At 37.3% G+C, this 27,517-nt stretch overlaps 1 protein-coding gene across 7 annotated transcripts in view; it reads left to right on the forward strand.

Annotated features, from left to right (window-relative positions):
* The window catches only part of LOC101738815 (uncharacterized), a 68,184-nt gene extending 42,006 nt beyond the window's left edge, over positions 1 to 26,178 (forward strand). For 2 of the 7 annotated variants that reach the window (XM_038011913.2, XM_038011915.2), the window contains 8 exons: positions 34 to 241; positions 704 to 749; positions 1,132 to 1,217; positions 1,304 to 2,090; positions 2,535 to 3,224; positions 3,786 to 3,981; positions 4,689 to 7,887; positions 8,175 to 8,315. In XM_038011913.2, coding sequence (XP_037867841.1) covers positions 34 to 241; positions 704 to 749; positions 1,132 to 1,217; positions 1,304 to 2,090; positions 2,535 to 3,224; positions 3,786 to 3,981; positions 4,689 to 7,861 — 5,186 coding nt within the window. In that variant the 3' untranslated portion in view covers positions 7,862 to 7,887; positions 8,175 to 8,315. Of the gene's footprint in view, positions 1 to 33; positions 242 to 703; positions 750 to 1,131; positions 1,218 to 1,303; positions 2,091 to 2,534; positions 3,225 to 3,785; positions 3,982 to 4,688; positions 7,888 to 8,174; positions 8,402 to 8,572; positions 8,693 to 8,839; positions 9,017 to 9,453; positions 9,699 to 10,058; positions 10,217 to 12,019; positions 12,172 to 13,855; positions 13,977 to 14,705; positions 14,829 to 15,626; positions 15,840 to 17,007; positions 17,706 to 19,328; positions 19,506 to 20,238; positions 20,335 to 21,478; positions 21,576 to 22,334; positions 22,557 to 22,938 lie in introns of those variants that run through there. The other 5 variants (XM_038011918.2, XM_038011919.2, XM_062669402.1 and 2 more) reach the window with 5 other exon arrangements.
* The last annotated feature ends 1,339 nt before the right edge of the window (positions 26,179 to 27,517 follow it).

Here is a 27,517-nt window from a genome sequence, read left to right on the forward strand (position 1 = left end):
GCACCATTCATTACTAATACTCATATTTTGCAGGTCAAGAAGAGGAAAAGTTGCTGGGGTCCGTTTTGTTACCTTCATACAAAGTGTCCGTTTGTACCGCAGAAGACAAAGTACTCCGAAAGTTTGCGTTCAAATTAGAGCATGCAAATATGAGAACATATGTACTGGCAGCACCCGACCAAGAAGCCATGATGAAGTGGATGAAGGCTTTGACGATGGCCGCGGTCATGCAAACTCCCAAGTAAGATAGCCTATGAGGTCATACGTAATATAGAAACTATAACCATCGTTTCACTACCATTTCGATTCAGGTCAATGATCTAATAATCTGTACACCGGTCAATTTCAAATTCGTCAACTTTAAAACCCGTTGTAGCTTAAGGGCAAAAGGCATTTTTGCATCAAGCAATCCGACAATGCCCCTGTTCAAATTACGCAGCTGTAGGGAAATACGTACTTAGCACGTGCTCATGAACAACTTCCGCGATGAAGGAATAGCATCGTGCAATAAAAACAAATTCGCAAAACTTTAAAATTTCTCCATTTATGTGTTTTAGATGTCGAATATTTAGCTATGTGGAATTTGTGGTGTGATGTCAGTTTCGGTAATCAACTAACGCAAGGTCCAATGCTTACCCTACGATAAATAAAAATAAAATATAGAGTTCATTGTAGTACATTGTAAATGTATTTTTATTTTCAGCGATCCACCACACAGTCGAAACGATTTGTCCACTACCAAAGCAGAGGTGAGTATTATAGTTATATAATGACGTATTTTGTATGTATGTATGTATGTATACACAGTATTGTTAGACTTTGTTGTGCCCTTGGAATTGTTGGTATCCATGACTAATCATTACTCACTATCAGATGGGCCGAATGATCATCCGACTAAATAGACAAAAAACACAAGTTTACATATTAAAATATTAAAGAAAAAAAGCTATTTACTTAGATACATAAAGGAGTTCATATCGCGTTGATTAGTTTGACATACTAAAGGCTAGAATAGTACCTATTATTAGATGAAAGATTATTTGATCTTTAAAAATATATTCTTTTGTGACATAGGTAAGGCTAATTAAAGCTAATTACTTACTTATTAAATAATTAATTCATTACTTACAGGACGGCGAAGATATACCGATGTATGCGAATGCACCACCAAAACCTAGACGCTCCAATGAGGGATTTAATTCGCCAAGCCCGGACATGTAAGTATAGTGAATGTGGATTGCGTTGTGATATTATAACAACAATACGTCGATAGCATTTTTTTGACAAACACGAAAATTTACAGGTACGATCCAAATTATGACCTACTCAAAAAACCGGCCTCGCATTACAGCCAAAGCATCAATCACATACGAAACCAAGAACACAACTACTCGAGCACAACTCAAGACCAGATTTATACACAAAGTCCACAGTCACCGTCGCAACAACAACGCACACATCACCAGAAAAGACCATACGATTCGCACAATCTCTCGTTGCCATTAACGAACATCGCAATGGATCGATTAGAGAACGAGCCGAGCACGTCAACGAATGATTTTAATTCCCGGTCTTTTGATAGGAGTCGAGGACTGCAGGACCAATCTCAGGAGCAGCGCAATAAAAACGAACAAATTTACGAGCGACAACCGCAAAAGAATCCGTTCTTGCACGGGCCAACCCCGAAAACGGGTAGCTCGTATAATATCGATATGAATGCGCAGAATCAAAATTATCAGACGAGAGGAAGTGATATACCACAATCGGTTAATAGAGATGATCATTCAGGAGCGAATTTGACGCCGAATCCGGTTGAGTCCGCCAGGGATTTGTATGGAGAATTAGATTCTCGGGTGAGTAGATCTAATAGCGCAGCCAACGAGCGGCTATTGATGGAGAGGCGAACTCCTGACGCGTACGGTAGATCTACGACCATGTCGTCCTACAATAAAGAGAAGACGGGAGATTACGAAGATATATACGGCATTTACGGAGTGGAAAACGATTATGGTAAAATGACCACTAAATCGTCAAGCATTAATGAAACTAAAGATAATGCCAGCAGTCACCAACATCAGTTGCAACACAATGTAAGTCCCTATAATTATACTATTACTCGTAATATCTGTTTTAATGTTTAGTGCCCTTCACTCCTATACAGGATATAATTCTCGGTAAATTACAGTATTTATTTCAGTCTTCTGGAGTCGTAGACATAAATAAAACTATTTTAAGGGTTTCGAACGGTACTTTACGGTTTTCGAAAACCATAAAGTGGTCGAGAAACATCGCAAATAATTTAATATACGCAAATAATAACAAACACGATATTAAACTTTAGAGTAATTTTAATTATATCTGTATTAGTCTCTTCATGAGATATTTTAATAAATTTGATATTGATTTCAGCTTTTTGCCATTGAATTAATTTAAATTACTTTCTTTGATCCTTAGGACGAATTAAATTTTTTTCATTTCATTTTAAATATAAAATGAACTTGAAATTTAGACGATTAAAAATTGAACTCTTTTAGGTTCAAGAGAAAACATTTAGTGGCCCGTCAGTTCTGAGGAAGAAGAAAATGCAGTCGAGCGGTATTCAACCACCGATGCCTAGACCACATAGCGCTGATTTTCTCGAATACGAAGCGAAGAATGAAATGAAAAATAAATCTATGCCAACGAGGACAGTCCACGATCAAACTCGGCAGCCGCAAAGGCCAAAATCTAGTCTCGACATCAATTCCTACTACGACCCCAGCTCTGAGACATATTATTCGGAGGAGAGCTACGCCGAAAAAATGCGGCAGTCGGTCCAATATTTACAACAAGGAATGAGGGCTCGTAACATGGAGATACCTTTGGCGAAGTACGCAAGCGGCCTCGCCCAAAAGCAGTTGAGTACCGCCTATTCTCAAATCACAAATCATAACTACAACCCTGATTTGAATACGGCGAATAGGCTTAGTCGTGATCAGGTCAGTCATAGCTCGAAGTCGGACGTGGAAGCTATGAACTCGAATTGGACATTGAAAGAAAAGAATGCCGAAAATCAAAAAGACTACATGAACAGAAGTGGAAGTGTAATGAGCGATGGATCTAATGCGAGTGCAATGGTCAAGGATGCTAGTAGATACGATCCAAATGGCGAAAGTTTTTTGAGGTCTGCAAGTGCTAGGCTACCGTCAGCAACGGAAAAGGAAGGCGATAAGAAAGTGCAACAGGTATAGATATTTATTATAGGTATAGATTTAGAAAGATGTTTAATTGATGTTGTATATTTGAAGCAATAACGTTAGGTACTCATAACCGTTCTGTTCTTGTCAAGAAAAGAAAATGGTCTTAAGTGATTTTGAACTTAAAATAATAATCTATACTAATATATAAATACACAATGGTTTTTACGGATGTTCCGTTATAACTACTGCACCATGCATCCGATTGACTTGAAACTTGGTATCCGTGTAGGAAATACATGTACTTAATGGATAGGCTAATATTTATATGAATGTTGGACCCCCTAATACTAATGACAATAAATAATAATGTTAATTTTATTTGCCCAGCGAAGCGGGTAAGTACGGCTAGTAATAAATAATCATTTATTGCTTTTCACAGAGATTTAGATTATTACAAGTAAATAAATAAAAGGAACAATTTTGATTGGAATTAATCCATATAAAAAAAGTTTTATCATATTCAATATTATTTAAAAATTGGATTACGTAGACAGACGCTTTATGCAATTCGAACTATGAATGTAAGTGTACTTTATTTTTTTGCAGCGCGAAGAATCAATGAAGCGTTTATTAGAATGGAAACAGCGAATGTTACAATCTCCGTTGACGAGAAAAAGTACACCGGCCACAATATCTCTGGCTCGTTCTTTGAATCAAAGTCGACAGTCGCTACGATCTGATCAGTATAAGCCGAAGACATTTTCTAACGCTTCGTACAACAGCTACTCTTCTGATGATGAAGGTGTGTCATTTGTTTTTCCCTACGCCTGGCATGTTCAGTAGCAAATAGCCTTATCCAAGTCTAAGCTCAATTTAAGGGTTAGATAATGTCCAAATATCTGACTGAAACAGAAGTTACTATACATACGTTTATATACGTTTTCTAATGTTCTTATAATTGCATGAGATTACGTTATTTATAGAGTCAGATAGAAAAGTTCATTTTCATAGAAGAAGCATGTGACGTATCCATTCAATCAAAAATGCTGCTGATAGTAATATTAATGTGTCATAGTAATGTTAAAACATAAATAATAAATATACATTATATACCTTGACTCATTTAATAGTGTAGCAACACACAAATGTTTTTTATAATATCAAATTAATACAATAATATCAGCGTTATAATACCAAATAGATAAGATCATATTTTTTCAATTTAACCGTTCTATTATTAAATATGTATATTATTATGTACTGTAGTTAAAGGATTTAGCTTTGCGGAGAGGGACCTTCCTGCCTGCGGGGTTACTGAGCCACTAACATTGTATTTATTACCGGTGATGGGTCCGTCATTGTTATTTACAACGTCAGTAGAATTTAACTATCTAACAGTCGAAATATACAGCACTAACAAACTGTGATGGGAATAAAAATGAATGCAATTCAATAATAAAAATCAGTTATTCATAGAAAATAACTGTAGGTTTCAATTTTGCACCTCAGAGGGAACACCGGGCACTGATCTGCAAAACCCCAGTGAAGTGCAGGCAGGAAGGTCTCACAAAGTGAATGTAACGAGTCCAAATGCTATGCAATCAATAGTACTGCATGCGCCCTGTGATACTCATCATGAAAGTTATAGTGGCGACGGTCAAAATATAACTAATTATGGAGACAGTCCCGAGAATATATATGAAAATATACTATGTACGATTTCACTACCAAACATTAAATTAGATGAAGAAAATGATTATGAAGAAACTGATCACTTACAAAACAATGAAAACGATGTAAGTAGTTTAGATGAAAAGGAAAACGGTTATGAAACACACGAGAGTGAAGCAGAATCGGAAACTCAAGAAGAGTATACAGATAATGACTTAGATGAAGTATTGTTGGAATCAGAATGTGAAGCTTCTAAAGCTATAGCAATAGAAGGTGATATTTCGAATGATACAAAAGATGAAAATGCACATAGGTCAATAACACCAGTGTGTTTCGGAGAAAGCCATTATTTACCGATGAGTCCACGAAAAATGTCAATTGTTGAATTACCTCAAACTACATTTCCTTGTCTAAGCGAACTTCGTGTTTCCAATCCTCACAATAATGAAGATAATCCATATGTGGAAATGAATATCGGAAGTGAAAACGAAGACACGCAAACGTATGAAGTTCTCTGTGTCAATAACGAAAAAATAATGGAACCGGTATATATGGAACTAACTAATGTACGTGATTACGATGCAAAAGAAAATAGCCCAGTCTCTTTAAAATTATCTTCAGATGTGGCTTCAAATTTTGCTGACACAAAAGAACAAACATTGAAAAGAGCTTCTAAAATGGCGAAAAAGACTGGAGAAACCGATGGTTCCGACGCAGAAATTGAAACATTAACGGATACCTCCCTCGAAACTCCATTTAATCGGTTTAGTATTTCAGATACATTTCGTCCAGCTTCCTATTACTTGAGTGGGAGCAATTCTGTCCTAGACGTACAAGATGTAACTGAAAATGAGCAGAATTATCCTCCTTTACCGAGTTCGTCACCTCCTTGCGATGAACTATCGGACGATGCCCTTTCTAAGTATATTTTAGAAAAGCTCGACCAGTCTAATATGTCAAATGATAATTCTATATTGAAAATGTTAACTACCGAGAAACAAAAAATGAGTACCCTTAAAAGAAAAACGACATCTTTAATGATATATGGTAGTCCTACCTCTATTCACGACACGTTGTCGAGAGGGGAGAAAGTTCGTCACAACAGAGCTACTTTGTTGTCTGAGAGGAATAAGGTAACAAGCTCCCAAGCTTCTTTATTAAAAGATACGGATTATTGTTATCAATCAAGTAGTATTGATACAGATTCGTTAAGAAGCTTTAATGCAGAAAAAGGATCCTCAAGGTTGTCGTTAGAATCAGACATAAGTAGTAAGTTTGAAGTAATACCGTCAAGTGCATCTTCAGAAGTGAACAGCTTAAATGAAAGTGATTTAGCAATAGATTTTAGAAATCCTCACAAATGTAACGACGTGGAAATGATGAACAAAAGACGGCCGCTTTCAGATGATTCACTTTTTGAATTAGTCGAAAATGAGTTTCCAGTTAGCAATCAGACAAATGTCAACGTAGATTTGGATAAATATCTTGACAATTTACAGCCTTGTACTAGTACAAATAGAAAATACACGGGAAACGCTCAAGCAACGGTCCCAACAAATGACGTTTCTTTTATAAAAGACAACGCGGTTCAAGCAGCTTTCCAAAGTAATATACACACTCGATGCTCTAGTACTCCAGTTAGGAACATCGGTGGACAGATTCCTTCATCTTCACGATCACAAAGCCCGTGCAGTTCTACGAGTATAACTAAAGCACCAATATCTTACTACAGCAAACAATACAACGAGGAAGAAGATTTAGCAAAAAATCTAAATCACGATGAAACATTAAATAAAATCAAGGAATTTGAAAACGAAAAATCAGTACTTCGGTCTAATCATGATCGTAATGCCTCCTCTTCATCAACAGGGTTCCATAGCCGTGAGAGTTCAACAGAACAGAGTGCACCTTATTACTATTCGGATCTTTCATCACAAGAGCATGTTAATATTCTGCCTACATCTCACTATCTGAAAAATACCAACCTACATCGAAAATTGAACAATCAGCGGCGACGAGGTCCCTTACTTAAGAAAACCGAAATTTCGCACATCCATAATCCAATCCGAAAAAATCAAGTTATGATCTCAGATCAGTCTTTTGATCTTGTCGCAAGTGCAAGAAGCGTTTCAGTAGAATTTTTGAGTGCTGCTGACAAGGATCCGGAAATTGATGTGAAAAATATCTATGAGTCGACTGCGAGAAAACATTCAAAAATATCAGAATCAATGAGCTTAATATCGACTTTGGGTTGCAAAAGTAATTTAAGTAATGCAGAAAGCATTGCAAATAAATCTACCGCTGCTGTTGACCCTAGTTCATTGATAAAACTCTCATCGACTAGCATGTCGTCACATTGTAGTGAAAATTCATCGAATACAGTGTATTATGATGCGGAAGCCGATAATATTCCTTACGAAAATGTGTTGTGCCACGGCGAAAAACATTGGGATGAGGATTCTGTATGGAGAGATAATTTGAGGAGGGTATCACATAGACATGCTCGTTCAATGGATGATTTAGATACTGTACAACCAGATGCAAATACAACTCAACGTAACAGCTTAGATTCGTATGTAACGAATAGTTTGAAAAGAATACAAAAAAACACACCTAAAATTACTCGTCATGTAACATACGTTAATTATACTTTTCACGCACGAACTGCTACTGGCGGTCCAAAGATTTTAACAAACCAAAAACAGCAAAAATTAAACGACAACGACGTGTATGTCAGTCTAGCAGAAAACGCAGAACTACCCGAAGAAGATTTGGATGAAGGTGTTTATGAACAATTAGCAATAGAAAACCGTGCTACAGCTGTTGAGCAAAATAAAAAAAGGTTTGAAATAGATAGGGAAAAGCTTAGGCAATGGGATTTGATGTCGAGTGGTCTCATGAAACGGGTAGCAGGGCGTGTGCGTAATATTGACGCGCGTTTGGACACAGGCGAAGTAGCTCGTAATTCGGATACCGGAACTGATAATGCAGGCCGCGAAGGTATCCTCTAACATTACAGTCGCGTAAAATACATTATGTAAGTTTGAAATTTATTTTAATTTTCTGCAAAGCTAGGTCATTTAATTATATATGTAAATACGAAGTATAAAATCACATTTAAGAGAAAGAGGCTTAAACAAGATAAGGTGTACAGCAAATTTAGCATGCCTATAAATTATTGTAAATAAATTTCGCACTCTTTAATTTTTGGTTTGAATACTAACAAAGCTACGACACTTTATCATGTTACAAGCATTTAAATTATTAAATGAGTTAAAATTCATGTTTACCAAAGAAATTGTTTTAATTTTACTGTTTTTCCAGCTTCTATGACAATGTCAAGTAACTTAGAACAACGCATGAATAACAGTTCAAATAATCAACAAGCATTGTCAAAGAAAGCTTTTGTCGGAAGTAATACTTCAATTGGAAGAAATAACAGAGATACTAATATACCCGTACGCGCTGTGAGTCCAAGGGTGAGATGGGTGGAAGATAAGCCACCTGCTGATACCTACGGCTCCCAACAGATGTCGACTTCGCAGCAAAATGTAAGTTTTTGTTAATTAATGCTAATACGGACAATATTGAAAATCATGATGAGTAGCAAAAGTCTTACACTTTGAACAGTACAGTTTTGTGTTACCACAGACAGACAAAAACTTTCTCTTTGAACCGGTACGATCTAAGAAAAGAGTCAAAGAACTTTTTCATGTTTATAGTTATATGCATTGGCTACTGAGGATTCGTGGGCAATGACAAGATCACCATCTAGAGCTTCTCAGCAGCCAATTAGTGCTGTTAGCCCAAGGGTTCGAAGGAATAACGAGAACAACGAAATGGTATGCATACGAAAATTTGTTTTGTATATTTTGGCTTTGATTGGCATTTTGTTTTTGTTTTTGTTTTTTTTTGTTTTGTTTTCTGTAGATTTCATCCTTTTTAGTTTGTAGGGTAGCGAATGTATTTGTTTATTGTTTGTCTCTTAGCAAAGAGGTGTTCAGCAACATGGTCAGATAGATCAATTTGGTGAAATACCAACCGCTGGTGAATTGCTTGGTCGCACACACGAAGAGCTGGTGTTGCTGTTGATACAGTTAAGAAGACGTCATGCAGCAACGCATCGAGCTATAGAACAGTGTTGTGCACAAATTAGTAGTATCGAGGTGCTTATGTTTGTTTTTCATTTGCTTATGGTTTTGCATTTTATTTTTATTTATTTATTTATTGGGCACACAATACACATCACAAGCTAAAAAGATACATAAAAACACAAGTAAAAAGAGACAAAATCTGGCTTGCAATATAAGCCATGTGCGCACTACCAAACAAGATAAAGTGCTGAATTTGTACACAATGTTCCTTACAACTACACGACAAAACAACACGATAACAAAAACTAATCTAACTTATAATGTAAGGAAATAATTTTATTTACATTAAACAATTAAACAATAAAATTAAACAATTACACTACTAATCTATTATTAACGTGGAGGATGCCCTTTAACATTTTCATTCATTTCATTGCATGCTCTTTTGTTTGAATTCAATTAGGGGAAAGAAAAACTCTGGTAATGTTTCAAATCATATTGTTTAATAGGAATGTTTGAGCTCTTTGAAAGCCGCAGAACGAGACGAGAGTCTGAAAAGATTGGAACAACTGAAAATGCAATTGATGGAATTGGAACATCAGTATGAAAAAAGCAAACCTTTGGTCCAGCTAGTGGATAATATGGTAAAGCTGGGCTCATTGTATAACAGACCGGGATCTACTATAGAACGGCTGGAAAGGAACCAGAGACTGAGACAAAAAGTTTTGGCCGAACATGCTTTAGAACAACAAAGGTAATTGAAGTTCGTCGATTATGTTATTATTGTTAATTCCAAATACGCTCAAAACATTGAAGTTTAAATAGTACTGAGAAATTATATTGGTCTCACATCATCCTGAACCTACAAGATTTTTTCAAATATCTATGGGGTAGTTTCTAACGTTGCTTATTCTAATATGAAATTGTTTTATTTACAAGATGCAAGTTAAACCTTGTTGAAATTTATTTTAGTTAAAAACAGTATAACTTAAGCATTCAATAACTAGTAAAACTGCCAATGGATTGAATGTTATACAATAATATAAAAAAAAAGACAGTAAAAAACCTTAACATTCCATATAATGAAACATTTTAATATTTGATCTTTCTGTAGATGGTTAGAGAGTGTGGCTGCAGGCAAGCCCCTAGAAACAGAAGCAGCAAGAGCGAGAGTAGCAGAATTGTGGTCGCTGGAACAGGAACTGGCACACGAAGCCGATATACTGCAAGGATTCAAGTCGAATAAAGATACTATTGAGAATTTGCTATCAGGTCAGTAAACTATATAAAATCTGATCCTTCTTGAATTGCCGTTGAAACTTTTAATTTTACAGGTGAAATTTATTTATAAACTCGCGTTATTTTAACAACATCTACACGGGTATGAAAGCGTCGCTTCAAATCAGCCTTTCCCAAAGTGGGCGATAACGTCCCCCTGTGGGCGCTATAGACCTAAAGGGGGGCGGCAAGAGTACCAGAAAAAAGGGGGCGTTGTGTAGAGGCTTGGGAGGCGATTTGTAATTTCATTTAGGAGGGCTCTTCTACACCGACTGAGCTCTCGCTATAGTGCTTTTTTAGTATGTGAAATAAAGGGGGCGCTAAAAAATAATTTATCCTCAAAGTGGACAGTAGACAAAATAAGTTTGGGAGCCCCTTTAAATGAAAACGTTGCTTTTACTGGTATTTTTTAATACTCTCAATATTGTAGAGTGCACTAAAAATAAAGCATAGCTTTTTTCAACAAACTAAACAGACTAAGTAATTATCATAGACCCGACTGCCTTACTCTTTAAACTCAATCTTACTTTATGCCAAAAAGTGGCAGCAGGATTTGGTACCAACAAGAATAGCACATACATAATATACTATGTCAATTTCAAAATTTCCGTTAAAGTCGCTCATAATGAGACCCGAGTCGGTTTTTATTTGATTAAGCAAACAAGGAGCGTGCTCACTTTGATGAAACCAAAAATGACATCAGTTGTCATTGGCGAAAACATTAATCAAATCGCTCGCTTTATAACGCAAGCTAATGAATAGACTAAAACTAATTTTTAAAATTTTTCTTATTGCTTACACGACATCTACAACGTAAATGCGCCACCCACCTTGAGATAAAAGTTCTAAGATCTCAGTATAGTTACAACGGCTGCCCCGCCCTTCAAACCGAAACGCATTATTACTTCACGGCAGATATAGCCGGGGCGGTGGTATCTACCCGTGCGGACTTTCAATAGGTCCTACCACCAGTAGAATTATTTTAGTTATTCTTCTTCTTCTTCTTCTCAGTCGTGTCACTCTTGACAGAGTGGTCGTGATCGTCATGTAGTGTTGGAAGGGGCAGACTTGATGCGTCTCACGATGTTCCCTCCCTGCTCGAGGCCATTCTACTGCACTCATTTAGGGGACCTCCCACTGCAGTTTTAATTTGGTCGGTCCATCGCATTGGTGGCCTCCCGCGCGGTCTTGTACCATCAACGCTTCCCTGTACAACGAGGCGTTCTATGGACCGGCCATCTCGTCGCGAAACGTGCCCGAAGAAATTCACCATTCGAGACTGTACTATACCAAATAGACGCTGCTTGATGCCGAGTTCCCGAAGTATCGAGACATTTGTACGAAAGTCGGTCCACGAAACTCCAAGCATTCTTCTCCAGCACCACATTTCCAGAGCGTCTATTTTCTTCCTTTCCACGTCTCGCACGGTCCATGTCTCAGCAGCGTATAGAAATATAGAGAATATTAGTGTTCTAACGAGCCTGATCTTTGTGGTTTTGGTTATGTTTCTATTTCTCCATACTTTCCTCAGCCCGTCCATCGCCGACCTCGTGACAGCCATGCGCCTTCTGATTTCGTTCATGCATCCGCCATTATTTGAGATTAACGCCCCAAGGTATATGTAGGACTGGACCACGTCGCAACCCGCTATTTGAGTCACGTCCGGCGAGTTATTCATAGCGCGATCGACAATCATCACCTTGGTCTTACTGCGGTTAATCTTTAATCCAAACTCAAGTATTTTATATTTATTTATATTTTAGTTATTAGTATAGTAGTATTATTTGAATGTTTCAGGTGTCCGTGATAACGTGCAGACTCACAAAGCTAATAATGTTTATGAAGGAAATGCCGGTCCGGGTCGATCGAAGGCGGTTCCAGGCGAAGACTTGGAAGCCGAACTGGCCAGAGTACACGCGATGTTGGCGCACAATTCTAAGGTTTATAAGGTTTTCGTCTATATTCATGCACTTATTTTTGTTTATATTATTTTGTACTTAAATTCTATGTCATTATTAGCTCTTGATTTCTCTATGTCCTTTTAATTATTGTTTTATACCTTTTAACTAATAAGAAAATAAGTGGAGATAGTTTTTATTTATTTATGTTTATTATAACAATAATTTTGCACAAACAATCCTAAGTAGGCAGATACAGTTATTAATTAACAAGGTAGGCACTCTTAGTGAAATTTTCTACTTGATAAATTTAAATTATATGAAATGCCAAAGGGGAAAATACCGGGCGACTCTTCTATCGCATTTCTACGGTTGAAATACTGTTTTTCGGAAACTGAGATATCAGAGACTCAGTTTTTCAAAGATTATAAAATTATTGGTACACTTACGGTAGTATCACAATACATTTTGCCTAATATCATATGGGTATGCGCACTAAATCGAAAGCGTATAATAAACGAAGTGACACTATAAATATGAGAACTACACACATAATATGTAAGCTATTACGTACCAAAAATTTAAAATTCAATCCTTGGTAAGGGATCGTTTTAGCATTTCCTACTTTAGGAGTTTAAACATTAGAAGCTTTTAAATTAAATTGAAATGCACATCAATAGTGAAGGTTTGTATTTGTGCTCCAAACTGCTACGGTATGAGTAGCCCTTTAGCCAGTGCCCGGTAAGACAGGCCTGGGTCCTTTAGTGCAAGTAGTCTTTATTATTTATTCCGGTTCAATAATGGTAATACCTTATACCAGGCTCAACCAGTTCTTGAAAATGGTCATGTTACGCTCTACTGGGACCGATCTATTATCACAAATAGATATATTGTTGCCAATAGTAAGCCTGCTGATATTGTGATAATAGATCGGTCTGCGCGTCGAGCAGTGTTGGTTGATATCACCATTCCTCATGACGAGAGTATCGTGAAGGCAGAAAAGGGCATAGTAATAAATAATTTAGACCTGAACCATGAGACTACCGTCATGTGGCATGTTGATACGACCAAATTGTTCCAATAGTTGTGACGGTACATGGTTTGATTGCGAAAAGTTTCGTTAATAGCTGGGTTAGGGGCCCAGTACGTATTGTGAGGAGGTTCCTGACTCTGGAGTCCTAACCACCGGTGGCTTGTGTCATAGACACCGCCATCAGCGTCAATCTATTTTCATGTGTTTTTTAAAAAAAATGTTTAATTAATAGGATTTTAAGTAAATATAGTAGATAATAATAACAAAGTATTGGAAATTTGTGCATTTTACACGTAGGTATTTGGAAATAAGCAAGCCCTGGGTTTATTTGTCGTTTCGTTTCAAGGGTGAAACTACATTCGAATCTGTAACTGTATGAATGTAATTTTTTACTGGTGCTAGGACTTCTTGTGAGTCCGCCCGGGTAGGTACCACCACCTTGCCTATTTCTGCCGTGAAGCAGTAATGCGTTTCGGTTTGAAGAGTGGGGTAGCCGTTGTAACTATACTTGAGACCTTAGAACTTATATCTCAAGGTGGGTGGCGCATTTACGTTGTGGATGTCTATGGGCTCCAGTAACCACTTAACACCAGGTGGGCTGTGAGCTCGTCCACCCATATAAGCAATAAATAAATAAAAATGTCCTTAACCTATTCTGTTTATTTTAATAAATTTTGTAAGCGTATTTATTGTATTTGACAGAAACTGGAACAAACAGTGGCCGATAATGCGCGTCTCGAACGAGAGTTACACCAGCTCCGACGCGCGCTGCAGGCTCGCCGGGCCTCGGCGCCCGCGCACCCCACTGCGATGCTTGAAGACGGTATGCTTCCTAAATATATCATTTAATAACTCAAAAAATATCATTTAACAAATCAAAATATATCATTTAACAACTCAAAATATATCATTTAAAAACTCAGAATATATCATTTAACAACTCAAAATATATTATTCAACAACTCAAAATATATCATTTAACAACTCAAATTCACTTACTGGTGGTAGGACCTCTTGTGAGCCCGCACGGGTAGGTACCACCACCCCGCATATTACTGCCGTGAAGCAGTAATGCGATTCGGTTTGAAGGGCGGGGCAGCCGTTGTAACTGTACTGAGACCTTAGAACTTATATCTCAAGATGGATGGCGCGTTTACATTGTAGATGTCTATGGGCTCCAGTAACCACTTAACACCAAGTGGGCTCTGAGCTCGTCCACCCATCTAAGCAATAAAAAAAAATGAGTCCGCCATTTATTCAAAATCACCAAGAAAGCAGACCATCTACACAATTATTCATTTTGACACGAATGTTCCATAAATGGCCTTGAACGGCTTTGAATGCTTGATTTGATATTTAATATTAGGACCTCATTACACGTAGACGCTTTTTAAATGGGGTCTGTTGCTCATATATCAAGGTAAGAATATAATTCGCTTTTATTACATAATTATCCTTCGAGTCACTTCAGACTTTTTTCGCGTTGAGTATTGAGAAATCCTTGTTCTGTGTTAATAGTTTAGTGGAGAATAATTAATAATGATTTCCACAGAAGTGACCAGAGTCCAGCAACTAGTGTCAGCTCTACAGCGACAGCGGCAAGAGTTGAGTAGAGCCGTGAGACATCTCACACAACAGTCTCAAGCATTGCAGAACACGCAGGACTCTAACCCTGGTAAGCATTCGTTACTATTCAATACTGCCGTACTCGAAACCAGGCAACACTCCTTTAAAATTGGTAGACAGCGGCTTGACTCCGCCCCTGGCATTGCTGAAGTCCATGGGCGACGGTAACCACTCACCATCAGGTGGGCCGTGTGCTCGTCTGCCTACAATGGCAATAAAAAAAAATTAAAGTTGTGAAATTAAATCGTACCATCAATGTCCGCTAGCCAAAGCTACATGGGAGAAGCTGAGGATCATGCTCAATAGCGTGCGATTGGAGAGGCCGTGTCCAGTAGTGGACTGCTATAGGATAATGATGATATAAGGAAACTCATGTTTCATAGTTGTATGAGCTTACTCGTAAAACTTGGCAAAGATTTCGCAACCTAACCCATGCATCAGCTCGCTGAGTTTCTCGCCGGAGTTTCTGAGTGGGTCGTGATTCCGTTCCAGTAGTAGATTCATTCGCGAAGCGGCTGCTCTTGAGTTGTTAGATCTTCTCCGGAAGTGAAGCAGCTGTTAGCTCCACCACTCCTGGCTGAGCCCTTGCTCGCCCACCGGTCCTGGTGAAGCTGGAAAGGCCTTTGAGCCACCAGTAATAGCTAATTCTTTAAAAAAACAAGTTGTGTCTCTGTTAATATAACCTTCAAGACCCACATGGGAGCAATGATTCGTTCAGTAAAAAAGAATTCTATCTGCAGATTGAATAGAGTGTCAGTAAATACGTACTCCAAATGCTATTAGATATTTAACAAGATTAAAGAGATATAGGGGCTAATTTATTGATATAAGATTTCCTCGATCAAAGGTAAAAACCGGTCTATGTCGTCATGGCAAGAGACCAATTTAGACACTGGACACACGATCGACCACGGCCATTCAGATTACGAATACGAAAGCCCCCTACTGCCTCCGGGATACTACGACCCCAACCACGTGGTCACGCCCTTATATGTGGACACGGGAGTGCCCACGCTAGATGTGACGTCACCGCAGAATGACGACATGCACGGAGGCTTCGGTAAATATTGTTTGAGTCTATTTAGCGTTCGTATTTGTCAGGTTAGAGTAAACAAGACTCTCTTCTTCTTCATCGTTCGATCATGGATGACATGGACTGCATGATATAGACTACCCTCAACCTCTTTCTTAACCAGATCTGACCATCTGGGTGGTGTTCTGCCCACGGCGCGCTTGGCTTTTGCGATCCAAAATTATGAGCTTCTGTAATTCATGTCTCCCAGACATGCATGATGCGTCCAAAGAAGCTCATAACACGCTCTTGGCAGAGAGCAGAGAGCCTTTTTTGGAGGTTTAACTAGTGTGCTTGTACGAATATATGAGAATCACAAGAACGGCGACTAATGGACGCGCCTCGCAACTTAGGGTAGTTATAGTTCGGTGGATTATCCTTGATAGAGCAAAGTCTGGGATTAGGTTAATGCTGCGCCAGTCCCGGCTTTTGAGAGCGGTATCTCTTGATCACATCACCCTACCTCCCTCCTATGTTCCGATTAGAATCGGATCTTAGGGTGGCATTTAGTTTGGTACGATTCGCATACTGTCCACACACACAGAGTCGAAATGTTGCCATGCCAAAAAGGGTAAAAGAAAAATGTACAAACTTAACAAGAAAAGGATCATTTACATTTTTTTGTTTGCTCGCTCTGTTAAGTAGTCACTGGAGTGAACTGAAAGAGGCTGATGAGGCTCTTTATGGCCCATTGAGTAACAGAGACTTTTTGGTCAAAGAATAATTGGCCAAACAATGATTGGTACTGGACAGATAGAAGGAAATATATTGGGGGGACTGTAAAGGTGAACCGACCAAGCGTCTGGATAACTTTTCACGAAAATGACTAACACTAATCGATGTACCATTGATCTTCGAAAGTGGCAAGAACTCTTCGAGAAAACGCTTAGTTAGGCTTATTACGATGAACAGCAATCAACGAGTTACTCGAAGAGTAGGAAACCTCTTAGATATCACAACTTGAATTCCCTCATCCAATTTAAGACGCGAAGTCGAAACAAGAATTATATTTACTAAACCTCCTTAAGCTGAAAGGAATGTACCTCTGCAGTGTCAGGTTATATATTGTCTCTAACTGTTTACTAAGGTGATCCCTGCTTTAGTAAACGAATCAATTTAGCACAAGTATCGAAGTATAAGATGTATTTTGTTCCAGCAAACCTATCCAACGTCGAGAAGCAGGAGATCAAAACGGTACGCATCGTCAAACGTGAGAGCGAAAGACGCCAACGCGACCGCGAACGTTCCTTACAGCCAATGTCGGATTGGCCCAACAATGTTACGGCCAACATCGAGCAGTTACTCGAGGAGGAGCTCGCGCAGCCCACCAACTACTCGAGGGCTGCCTCAGTCCCGCGAACCGAATACAAATACGACAACTACTACACCAGGCCCCAACCCGCGCCGCACGTTCGATCCAATGACAAAAACCCAGACCTCAGTCCCAAATACGTGTCAAGTCCGTCTTTGTCAAATTACGATTATTCCCGCGACATCTCCTCGCTGAGCAGCAGCTACAACAAAAGCTACGATCGTTCCGGTTACGACAGGACCATTTCTCTTTCGACTCAGTACCTGAACAGTCCCACGGATAGTTCTAGAACGTTGACCAACGATCCGCTGTCGAAGACCAGTAGCATCGTCAGCCTGACCAGGTCCAACATGGAGTTGTCCCCTATATTCAAGAGCGAGGCGGCCAAGCAGATCATTACGGAGATGTCTTCGGATGCCCCTAAGAACGGTTCGTTGCACAGAAGACAAGTACCGAAAGAGAAGAGGCGGCACAACACCGCGCCTCATCACCTCAGCGCGAAGACTCTCTATGAAATACCCAAAGATACTCCCAATCAAGACGTAAGTATATGCGATTAAGTTGTTTCCTTTTTAATTAAACGTAAACTTGATGTTTTCATTGAATGATAAAAAAATAATATCTCTGTATAGTTTATAGTTATATATAGTGAAACTAGAAAGGTCTCCGGGCCACCAGTAATCCTTCAATCATAAAAAATAAGTTTTCTTTTGTCCAAGTTGAAAGATAAAACAAAAAAAAGGTATACCTACCTATATAAACTTACTGAAACAGCAAAAACAATTATTTAATAGACTAAATAAAAAATTGTTTTCCGAAACAGTATTATTTGATAAGGTAGTTACCGGCGCTTTCATAATAATCAAGAGCCACCATTGTTTCGGTTTTTCACAACTACACAGAATCTGCAAGAAACTTAGGGATATCTGTTTCTTTCAAGCACGCCTTTAGAATTGAAGTAGTTTTATTCAAAATATGTAGTAAACGCTAAAAATGTAATTGAAGAATATTATTTTTTTAGTTTTTCGTTTTTAATATTTTAAGTCTTAAATCTTAAACTCTTTCTCTCTCTTCTCTTCTCTCTTTTACTCTTTTAAGTCAAGTGCATGTTTTAAAGTTGATTTAAAAGAGACGGAAGTTCTTTCATAGACTAAAAGAGACCGTTTTTTTTATAAACTGATAGAATACATGTTTAAAAGTGGTACAAAGTATAAAATTGATTTCCTTATTTTTTTTAATTAAGACACTTCATTCTAAACGTATGTCATCATCACTCTCCTGCCCTTCTGCCAGTCACCTGGGGTCGGCGCAATATGTTTTCTCCTTCCATACTCCTCTATCATATACCATTTCTTCGCTCACTCCCTTCTTACCCATATCGTCTTTCACGCAATCCATCAATTCTTCTTAGGTGTACCTCTTCCTCTAAAACCTTTCACATTTATAGTTAAAGTTCTCTTTCTCTTTCTCTTTTTAAAGGTGCGTTATGTATGTACTTAAATAAATCAGTTTGTATGGCACGAACGACAGTATGAGCTCAGCTGATAATTGAGTGTGGATGATTACACGTCATTTCGGATCCTCCCGTTCAACTAACGGTGCTTTTAGGTACCTCAAGTACCGGTCATCGTTCTCGTCGAACCCGTCACTTACGACGAAGGGCTCGGCGAGTAAATTAACCCATAGACACAGCCCACTGAGTTTCTCGCCGGATCTTCTCAGTGGGTCGCGTTTTCGATCCGGTGGTAGATTCTGTACTCGCCCAATTACACTGACATAAGCTGCTTTCAGACTACGCTATAATGTAACAGCTTAAAGTGTATAGCACAACAATATCGCAAACACCATACATTGTCATGGACACGTTCACACTGTACTGTACTATATATTATTCGCTAAGTATAGGCTGCTATACTATATGGCACTATAGTATAGCGTAGCGTAGCGTAGCGTATGGTTTCAGACCATATAGCCTCTCAAGGTTATCAGCTTAGGTAGGAAAAAAAAAAGAAAACAAAAGTGGATGAAGAAGTGTATTAAGCGGTAGGCAGTGGCTTGGCTCTGTCCCTGGCATTGCTGAAGTCCATGGGTGACGGTAACCACTCACCATAAGGTAGGTCTGCCTACAAGGTCGATAAAAAAAAAGAAAAACTTATGCGGTGCAGACGATGGCGCGGTCTGTGGACGACGCGGACATGGAGCGCGCGCTGCGCGGGGCGGCGCCGGACGTGGTGCGCTCGGCGCTGCCGCCGCGCGACCTGCGCCGGGCCGACAACACCATCGACCAGCTGCTCGCCGCGCCGCAGAAGATCGTCATTCCCGAGAGATATATCCCAGAAAAGGTAACAAATTGACACACGAATAATCCCCAAATTTTACAGTCGTCGTGGCCTAAAGGATAAGACGTCCGGTGCATTCGTGTTAAAGCGATGCACCGATGTTCGAATCCCGCAGTCGGGTACCAATTTTTCTAATGAAATACGTACTCGACAAACGTTTACGACTGACTTCCACGGTGAAGGAATAACATCGTGTAATAAAAATCAAAACTGCAAAATTATAATTTGCGTAATTTTTGGTGGTAGGTCCTCTTGTGAGGCCGCGCGGGTGGGCACCACCACCCCGCCTATTTCTGCCGTGAAGCAGTAATGCGTTTCGGTTTGAAGGGTGGGGCAGCCGTTGTAACTATACTTAGGACCTTAGAACTTATATCTCAAGGTGGGTGGCGGCATTTACGTTGTAGATGTCTATGTACTCTAGTAATCACTTAACACCAAGTAGGCTGTGAGCTTGTCCAACCATTCAAACAATAAAAAAAACCATAATACATAAAAAAAAAAGATTTTTCTTCCACATAAAATTGTTTACTTGCCCAAGGTAAAAGCTACACATATTCAAATATACAGCCACCTTAAATAAAAAATGAATTATACAGCGCGAATTAAGTATTTATTGGGAGTAAAACCGTTTGCACTAGGACGAATTTTTGGTTTCTTTTAAAACTAAAGTGTATTTTAAATTACTAAAAAGGATAGCATTAATACACGTGGTATATACTTATTTTTTTGCGATTAGCCACCAGAGCTGTCTCCGGAAGAACAGCAGAAGAGACAAGAGAAAGTTGAATCGATCAAGAAGATGTTGACCAGTACGTCTGCAGATCAGAGCAAGGTTTGCATAAATCAACTCACAGTATTATCTACTCGATAAGCCCGTCTAAATGAATGAATAATTTCGAATCATTGTAATCACTAAATCAATTCAGTTAACCTTATTACAGAACATTTATTATGTGGCAAATTCATTTTTGTATCTAACGGTCACAATTTCTCGAACATTCTCGAACATCAACTGACAATTCCATCATACTAATGTAAAATATTTCTCTTTGCCTATTTCGTTGTTTGCATCATGCTCCGCTTTCATTGTTGCTATGTATGAACTAGTCGTTTTGCACGATCAACTTTTTATTTAGTTATATATTTGTATGTTTTGTATTTAGTTCAATCATTATCTTTACACACGTATAGTGCCCTGTTAGTACTAGAAAAGTCTAATTACAATGTTTTGGTTACATGTTATGTAACCGGAATAAGAATACAATAAATAAATAAAAAAGTGTCCGCTACGTATGGCTGACGAGGAGTAATTAATTTGAAAAATATGACAAGGCATTATATTATGTGTTAAGTAGCACTTGTATTTGTTGAATTGACAAATAAAGATTTTAGCAATAAACCTTTATCGCGAACAGATTTCGCATTAACAGTCATGTATTTTGATTCTTAAATAAATGTACATATATGAAACTGGAGCACAGTAAATTATTACTAGATAGCAATTAATTCGTTTTGACATGAATCGATCATAGAAACGAATACAAGTGTGGCCCGTATGGCCGCTTTTAATGTTGACAGTGTGTATATTTGCAATCCTACGTGTTACCCATTGAGTTTCTCGCCGGATCTTCTCAATGGGTCGCGATTCCGATCCGGTAGTAGATTCAGCGAAGCACTGCTCTTGCTAGGGTCCGTGTTAGCAATTCTCTCAGGTTGAGTCCGTGAGCTCACCTACCCGTCCCGGCGTAGTTGAAATAGCCATTTAGGCTATAAACGCTTATATGGGTCGCGTTTCCGATCCGGTGGTAGATTCGGCGAAGCACTGCTCTTGCTAGGGTCAGTGTTAGCATCACTCCGGTTTGAGCCCCGTGAGCTCACCTACTAGTTGAGGTTACGCTGAAATAGCCTCTCAAGGCTTTCAGCCTAGGAAGGAAAAAAAGTAGGGGGAAAAAAAAACATGCTCCCTGTGCCGTCAGAGCCCGCAGCCGGAGGAAAAGCGGCGGCGCGAGCATCTGCTGCAGATGAACCAGATCCTCGCCAAGCAGGTCACCGAGATGAGCAAAATTATCGCCGGTAAGACTGAGTCTGTCATGCCCTTAATATTGTTTTGTTATCGAATAGCGGTATATTAAATTGGATCCCTCCTTTTTGTTAATTTCAATTAGACTTTAAATTCTAGAAGTTAACGTACGTTTTTGATTGATTAATAATTTTTTCTATGTTACTCAGTACTATGTTTCACGTTTCGATTTGATGTACCTATTGAATATGGAATTTGCTATGTGGCCTGTAATGATGCAGAGTACAGTCGTATTTTTTCATTTTTTATTAATTAATAATACTGTTTGAATTTTTTCGCACTTTTTAATTATACATTTTGTTCGTGTGGTTTATGAGAATTACCAAAGATTACGCAACGATAAATATCTATTAACAAATATTACGTCATAAAATATTTTAAGATGTGCAATTTCTAATAATTTATTGAAAATAAATATGATATTGTCAAGTAAAACGTACTTAGAATCGATGGACAGGTCATTGCGGTAAAACTCATTAAAGATCGCTTTGTGATCGGTACATAAATAGCCGTTGTAACTATACTGAGACCTTAGAACTTGTATCTCAAGGTGGGTGGCGCATTTACGTTGTAGATGTCCATGGGCTCCAGTAACCACTTAACACCAGGTGGGCTCTGAGCTCGCTCACCCATGTAAACAAAATTAAAAAAAATCGAATTGGTAATTCTTGTAAGTGTTTGACGTGACTAACTTCACGTGTGTCCGCATGTAACGAAGTTCCGCTTGATGTCGTTTGTAACGTTCTCTGCAGGAAACAACTCGGAACAAGGGCCGTCCGCCTCAAACAATTGATAGGCTTTACACCCGAACATGATATAATATAACATAAAAATGCACATCCTCTCACCACATCCCTATAGTTCACATTACACTCGACTAAATATTCTAAACGATTGGCTGAAACCGGACGGACGGTCCTTCGAAGAAATCTGAAATGCGGAGTCGCAGCATGATAGCCTTTTGCGCATTTTGTGTGAGTAGTTTTCTATTAAAACTCTTTTTTTTTGTTTTTTAATCCGTGTAGTTGCCTGGTTTTATTTGCATATCCACGCTTGAAAGGCAAACGTGACTAAGCGACAATAACTGCTTTGTACATAAATGATAGGCAATAACCATATTCGATGCGCGAAAAATATATATTTCTAGGTCTATTAAAATCATTTCAATCCTACAGCTAGATTCGTTAGAATATAATTTTTTTCAGGTATTTCAACTTTAAATTAGTCTACTGTAAAGTTCATGGCATTGTCGCTTAGTCACGTTTGCCTTTCAAGCGTCGATATTAATAACGTGTGTTTGTTTGTTGATGTGTGTCAATTGATTTCGTGTAAATTAGCTTTGTGTTTTCGTGATAGTGAAAGCGTTGGAGGAGCTGCCGCTAAATCAGAGTGACCACGAGGCGGAGGATCGTTCGCCGGACGTCGAACTACCGATTTATCAACAGCGCGACAACTTTTTCACATAAAAACCCACAGAATATTAATAAATCTTTCAAATCAACGTATACTAGACGATGACGGATTTTTTTTTGATAACGCCATCTTGGTTAGTTGCCCTCAATTAAGAAAAATAGTATTATTATTCGCCAATAGATGTCGGGAAGAGTTGATTATTGAAAACACGAATAAAACAACATTCTCTGAAAATAAATCGTAGCTAGATCGATTTATCGCCCCCGAAATCACCTGTATACTAAATTTTATGAAAATCGTTGAAGCCGTTTCCGAGATTCAGATTATATATATACAAGAATTGCTCGTTTAAAGGTATCAACGTATATCTATGAGTGTTGAACTTAAAATAAACGAACATAATTCCCAAATCTCTAATTTAAATATTACCATTTCTTAATTTTATTCATCTGTGTTGATCCTTTTTGATCTGGTATGAATTTTTAGCGCTCAGTGGGATATAGAAATCACGTTTCGTATAAAAATTACTCACACATCTCTATGTGTCTATAACGTATACACGCTTGCAATGAAGCCTGAGCTTTATATTTATATCGAACAGTGTAATCAATCAATTAATGATTTAGTATAGGTAGTAATGCACCGGCTTCTGAATACAGCGTATCGTATTTTATCATAATATTAGATATCGTCTCAGGAAACAACTGTTGTATGGATCGCATTAGATGTGACCGAAACTGCTGGTAATAATAGTACCTTCTATCGTAATCTAGTAATCATTTGTATATCAATATGTCAATTTAAGATATCAAATACTCTTGGTTGAGGAACTGGTCAAATATATGTCATTTATTCGTAGAGACGTACTTAACATAAGGCCTTATCTACAAGATGTAAAAAGCTACATATTTAATTAAAAAATACTTATGTATATACACTCGAAAACCACATTTCTGAATCACCAAGTCTCGTCTATTTCATTTCTCAAAAAAAAAATACAATTTGAATGTTCATACAGAAATGTATTTAATTGCTTAAACTTCAGATAGGTTATAAGTTGCTAATCAAAATCAAACATATCTTATAGTGATGCGCTGATTTTAAAGGAATTGACTTTTTTAATGTTTGCTCAACGTACGACATTCCTATGATGATAGTTTACTAACTCATCGAATTCTTTTGGTAAATTTCTTCCCCCAAGTAGTTGCTTCCGAGGACAAAAGTTGCAATGAATATCAAAAGACTTAGAATTTGTGATCTAATTCACGGAATTATATCGTTACGATTTTTATTGCGTGTCACTGGATTTATTGAATTTGACCACGAACGCTGTTCAATCGCTAGGAAATGAAATACCTACGTATGAGTATCAGTGAGTTGTATAATTTAAATGATTGCTCGTTAATTATATTCACGGACGAATAAAAAATAATGTATTAACTTTTAGTAGGTACGAAGTAATACTTAAACTCTGAACCGTATATATCGATTATTATTTGCTATGGAACAGCGAGATCTCCTCGCAAAGGTCTTCTAATAAAAGTAGAATTGGATGTATGTGGTGGTTATAATAATATTACAAATGTTTTTATTTTTAAATGCCATAATAATTAAAGTATTTGTTTCTTTAAATGAAAGCGAATGTTGAATGCGTTTTAGTATTTTCTTTGTTTTGTAAAATAATATTATGTTAGAAGTAAATTATTTTCTTGTGCTATAAAATATTGTTTAGTTGAATAAGTTTAGATCGGTGACATAATTGATTTTCATACGTGTATTTTATACATTAAATTTTTTGAACAGGTTTCATTGAATCTGTTTAATTGTGTGATATAATACCCCAATTTTACTAATAAGGTAAAAGATGTCATTTTTAATAATCCCGAGTTAGAATCTTATATCTGTTCGTGTTTTTTTTTAATATTTTATGGCCTGGTAATGGGTCCTTTACGCCAAGTCTTTTATGTTCATAATTTCTGTTATAGTAGGAAATATGGTATGAAGCAAAATGAGATGTGGTTGATTTATTTGTGTAATCAATCGGGATAAAATTACATAAAACGAGATGAGATGGGATGAGATAAGATCTCAGTAAAACGGTGGTTATTTACTGAGACTTTATCAGCGGACTTTTTGGAAGAGCCGTAGAGCTACGTTTGGTAGCTTTGTTCCATTTTTTTCACATCTGTGCCCTTTCACAGATGCTAAATAGCTAATAAACCACCGTCATTAGATATTTAAATGTGAAAAAAATACTAAATAAACAAAATAAAACAATTCACACAAGTTTGCTCCTTGCGTGTTCCCGCCAAAAAGTTCCATCGATACGTTCAATCTGAGCTTAATGTAGAAGATACTTATTAACTAATTTGTTTTTAATGAATCAATAGTTTTTTTTTTTAATACGCAATACAAAGGATATTTGGAGATACCACCGAATGTACAGAACAGTATTTAAAACCAACTAAATATCACGTTACTTTGTAAGTTTTTTTTTAAAATACATTTTTAATCTGTGCCATAGAATAAGTCTATGACGGTCCTAAAAAATTTGAAGGAGCCTATATAATCTGTAATTAGTAGAATTTATCAATTTTATAGGGAACTTATTTAGATAAAACTTTAATGATACGAATAGCCGATACATTATAGGTTTTGTTCATAAAATATGTAGTCAATTAAATGTCTATTATAACGATATAAAGTACGTAAAAACCTATTAACTGTCTTTTCAATAAATTATAAGCTTGTATTATATTTATCAGTAGAAAACTATAAGACTTGTCAAATGTAATCAAATTTAGAAGGCTGACGCGTTTGTTACGGACGTTTTAAGTTATTGTTTGCCTTAAATAGTTTAATATGTTCATTAATACTATCAACATTTCTGTAGGCTTGTATTAAACTAATAAGCATTGTCGAAAATAGAAATAAAAAAAACTTAAATGTGCCGTCGTTAGCCATGTTGAAAATTTAATTAAATGCTAATTAATATGTTCAAAAATAATTTGTATAAAATGTACCCAGAACAGTTGACTTGGCCTTAAATGAGTTGTTATGTAAGTACCTACAGGGAATTGTGCATATTATTTTATAATAATACTATCCTATTCTATAGTAGATCTTGTAATTATAGTGCGTATGTTGTTCACATCTGAAAATAAAAGTAATCCTAGGAAAAAACTGTGTTTTTCATTTATCAAAATTTCATAGGTTTTTTTTTTTTTTCAAAAGTTGGTAAATTTGCTTACGGCTGAGGTACCTAGTGATTAACCTGATTTAAAGTGAATACCAAGGCCCCTAGAAATAATGAATTCCGCAATTTATTTTAGCTAAATATTTTGCGGTACTAATGAGGACTTATTACATAAAATAAACTAATATTAAATTGTTACTTATTTTAAACAACGATAAGGGAAACTAAGGCTTCCGCATAATAAATTCACAAACTGCCTTAAAGTTCTGGCATTCAATTACATTACAGAGTAATTCTTCTATAACACGTTAGATACGTACCTACAAAGTCACGTGTTGTGTGAAACAGTGTTAAATGAGATTACAAAATACAGTCAAACCTGGATAAGAGAGAGTTCCAGGGAGCACAATCTCATTCTCGCTTATAGAGGTTTCTCACTAACCCGAGTTTCTCGCTAATGCTCCCTTTGAATTTCATTTCGCGATTTTCCGGATTCAAACGCATTCACTATTTAAGTTTATTACTTAATGACAGTACTTTAATTTTCTGTTTTGACATGATGCAGAACAGAACTTTTCTTCGCAATTGATTAACGATAAACTGAGTAAGTCCGACAAACAGGACGGTACACAGGCGCACGTGTCCATTCGAAAAGAATGCGATAAATTATTAACGTTATTTAGTTTCACGAAATAGAATAGGTTCAATATTGACGAGAAAGCAATACAAAAACAATGGAAGGAAGTTCCACAAAAGTTAAGAATGAGTGCTACAATAGCAGATGTTAAATTTGTAATTTGTTTTTTCATTTGTTCTTCCTAATAAAATTTCCTCCTAAAATTTCCTAAAAAAAAAGTTCCTCCATATAAATAAATAATGCTCGACTGTCGCTTATAGAGGTATAGATAAGTAGCAGTCTCACTTACGGAGGTCCATGTGGGAAAAACGACTCTCTCTTACAGAGGTTTCTGTTTCTCTCTAATAAAGGTTTTGGGAGCTTAAAATGACGGGTCCTGGCTATTACTCTCACTTATAGAGTTTTCTCACTTGTCCAGTTCTCACTTATCCAGTTTTGACTGTAGTACAAAAGGGTGAGTATTTTTTTTGAATTTAACAACAACTCTGCTTGTATGTTTTTTTTTTACCTATTAAATATAAAAAAATAAGCAGTAAAATTTCAGTTATTTCCATTTATCGTGTGTTCATAGTGCATAATGTAGTTTACTCAATAATTTTAAACATAAATCTGGTTATCGTGTTGTATTTATAAGCATTATAAGAGGGTTTTGGGGGATTTTTGTTTTAGTGTTAGAGTGGAGCCGTGTT

The sequence above is a fragment of the Bombyx mori genome, chromosome 7 (genome assembly GCF_030269925.1).
Source record: "Bombyx mori chromosome 7, ASM3026992v2".
NCBI classification, from domain to species: domain Eukaryota; kingdom Metazoa; phylum Arthropoda; class Insecta; order Lepidoptera; family Bombycidae; genus Bombyx; species Bombyx mori.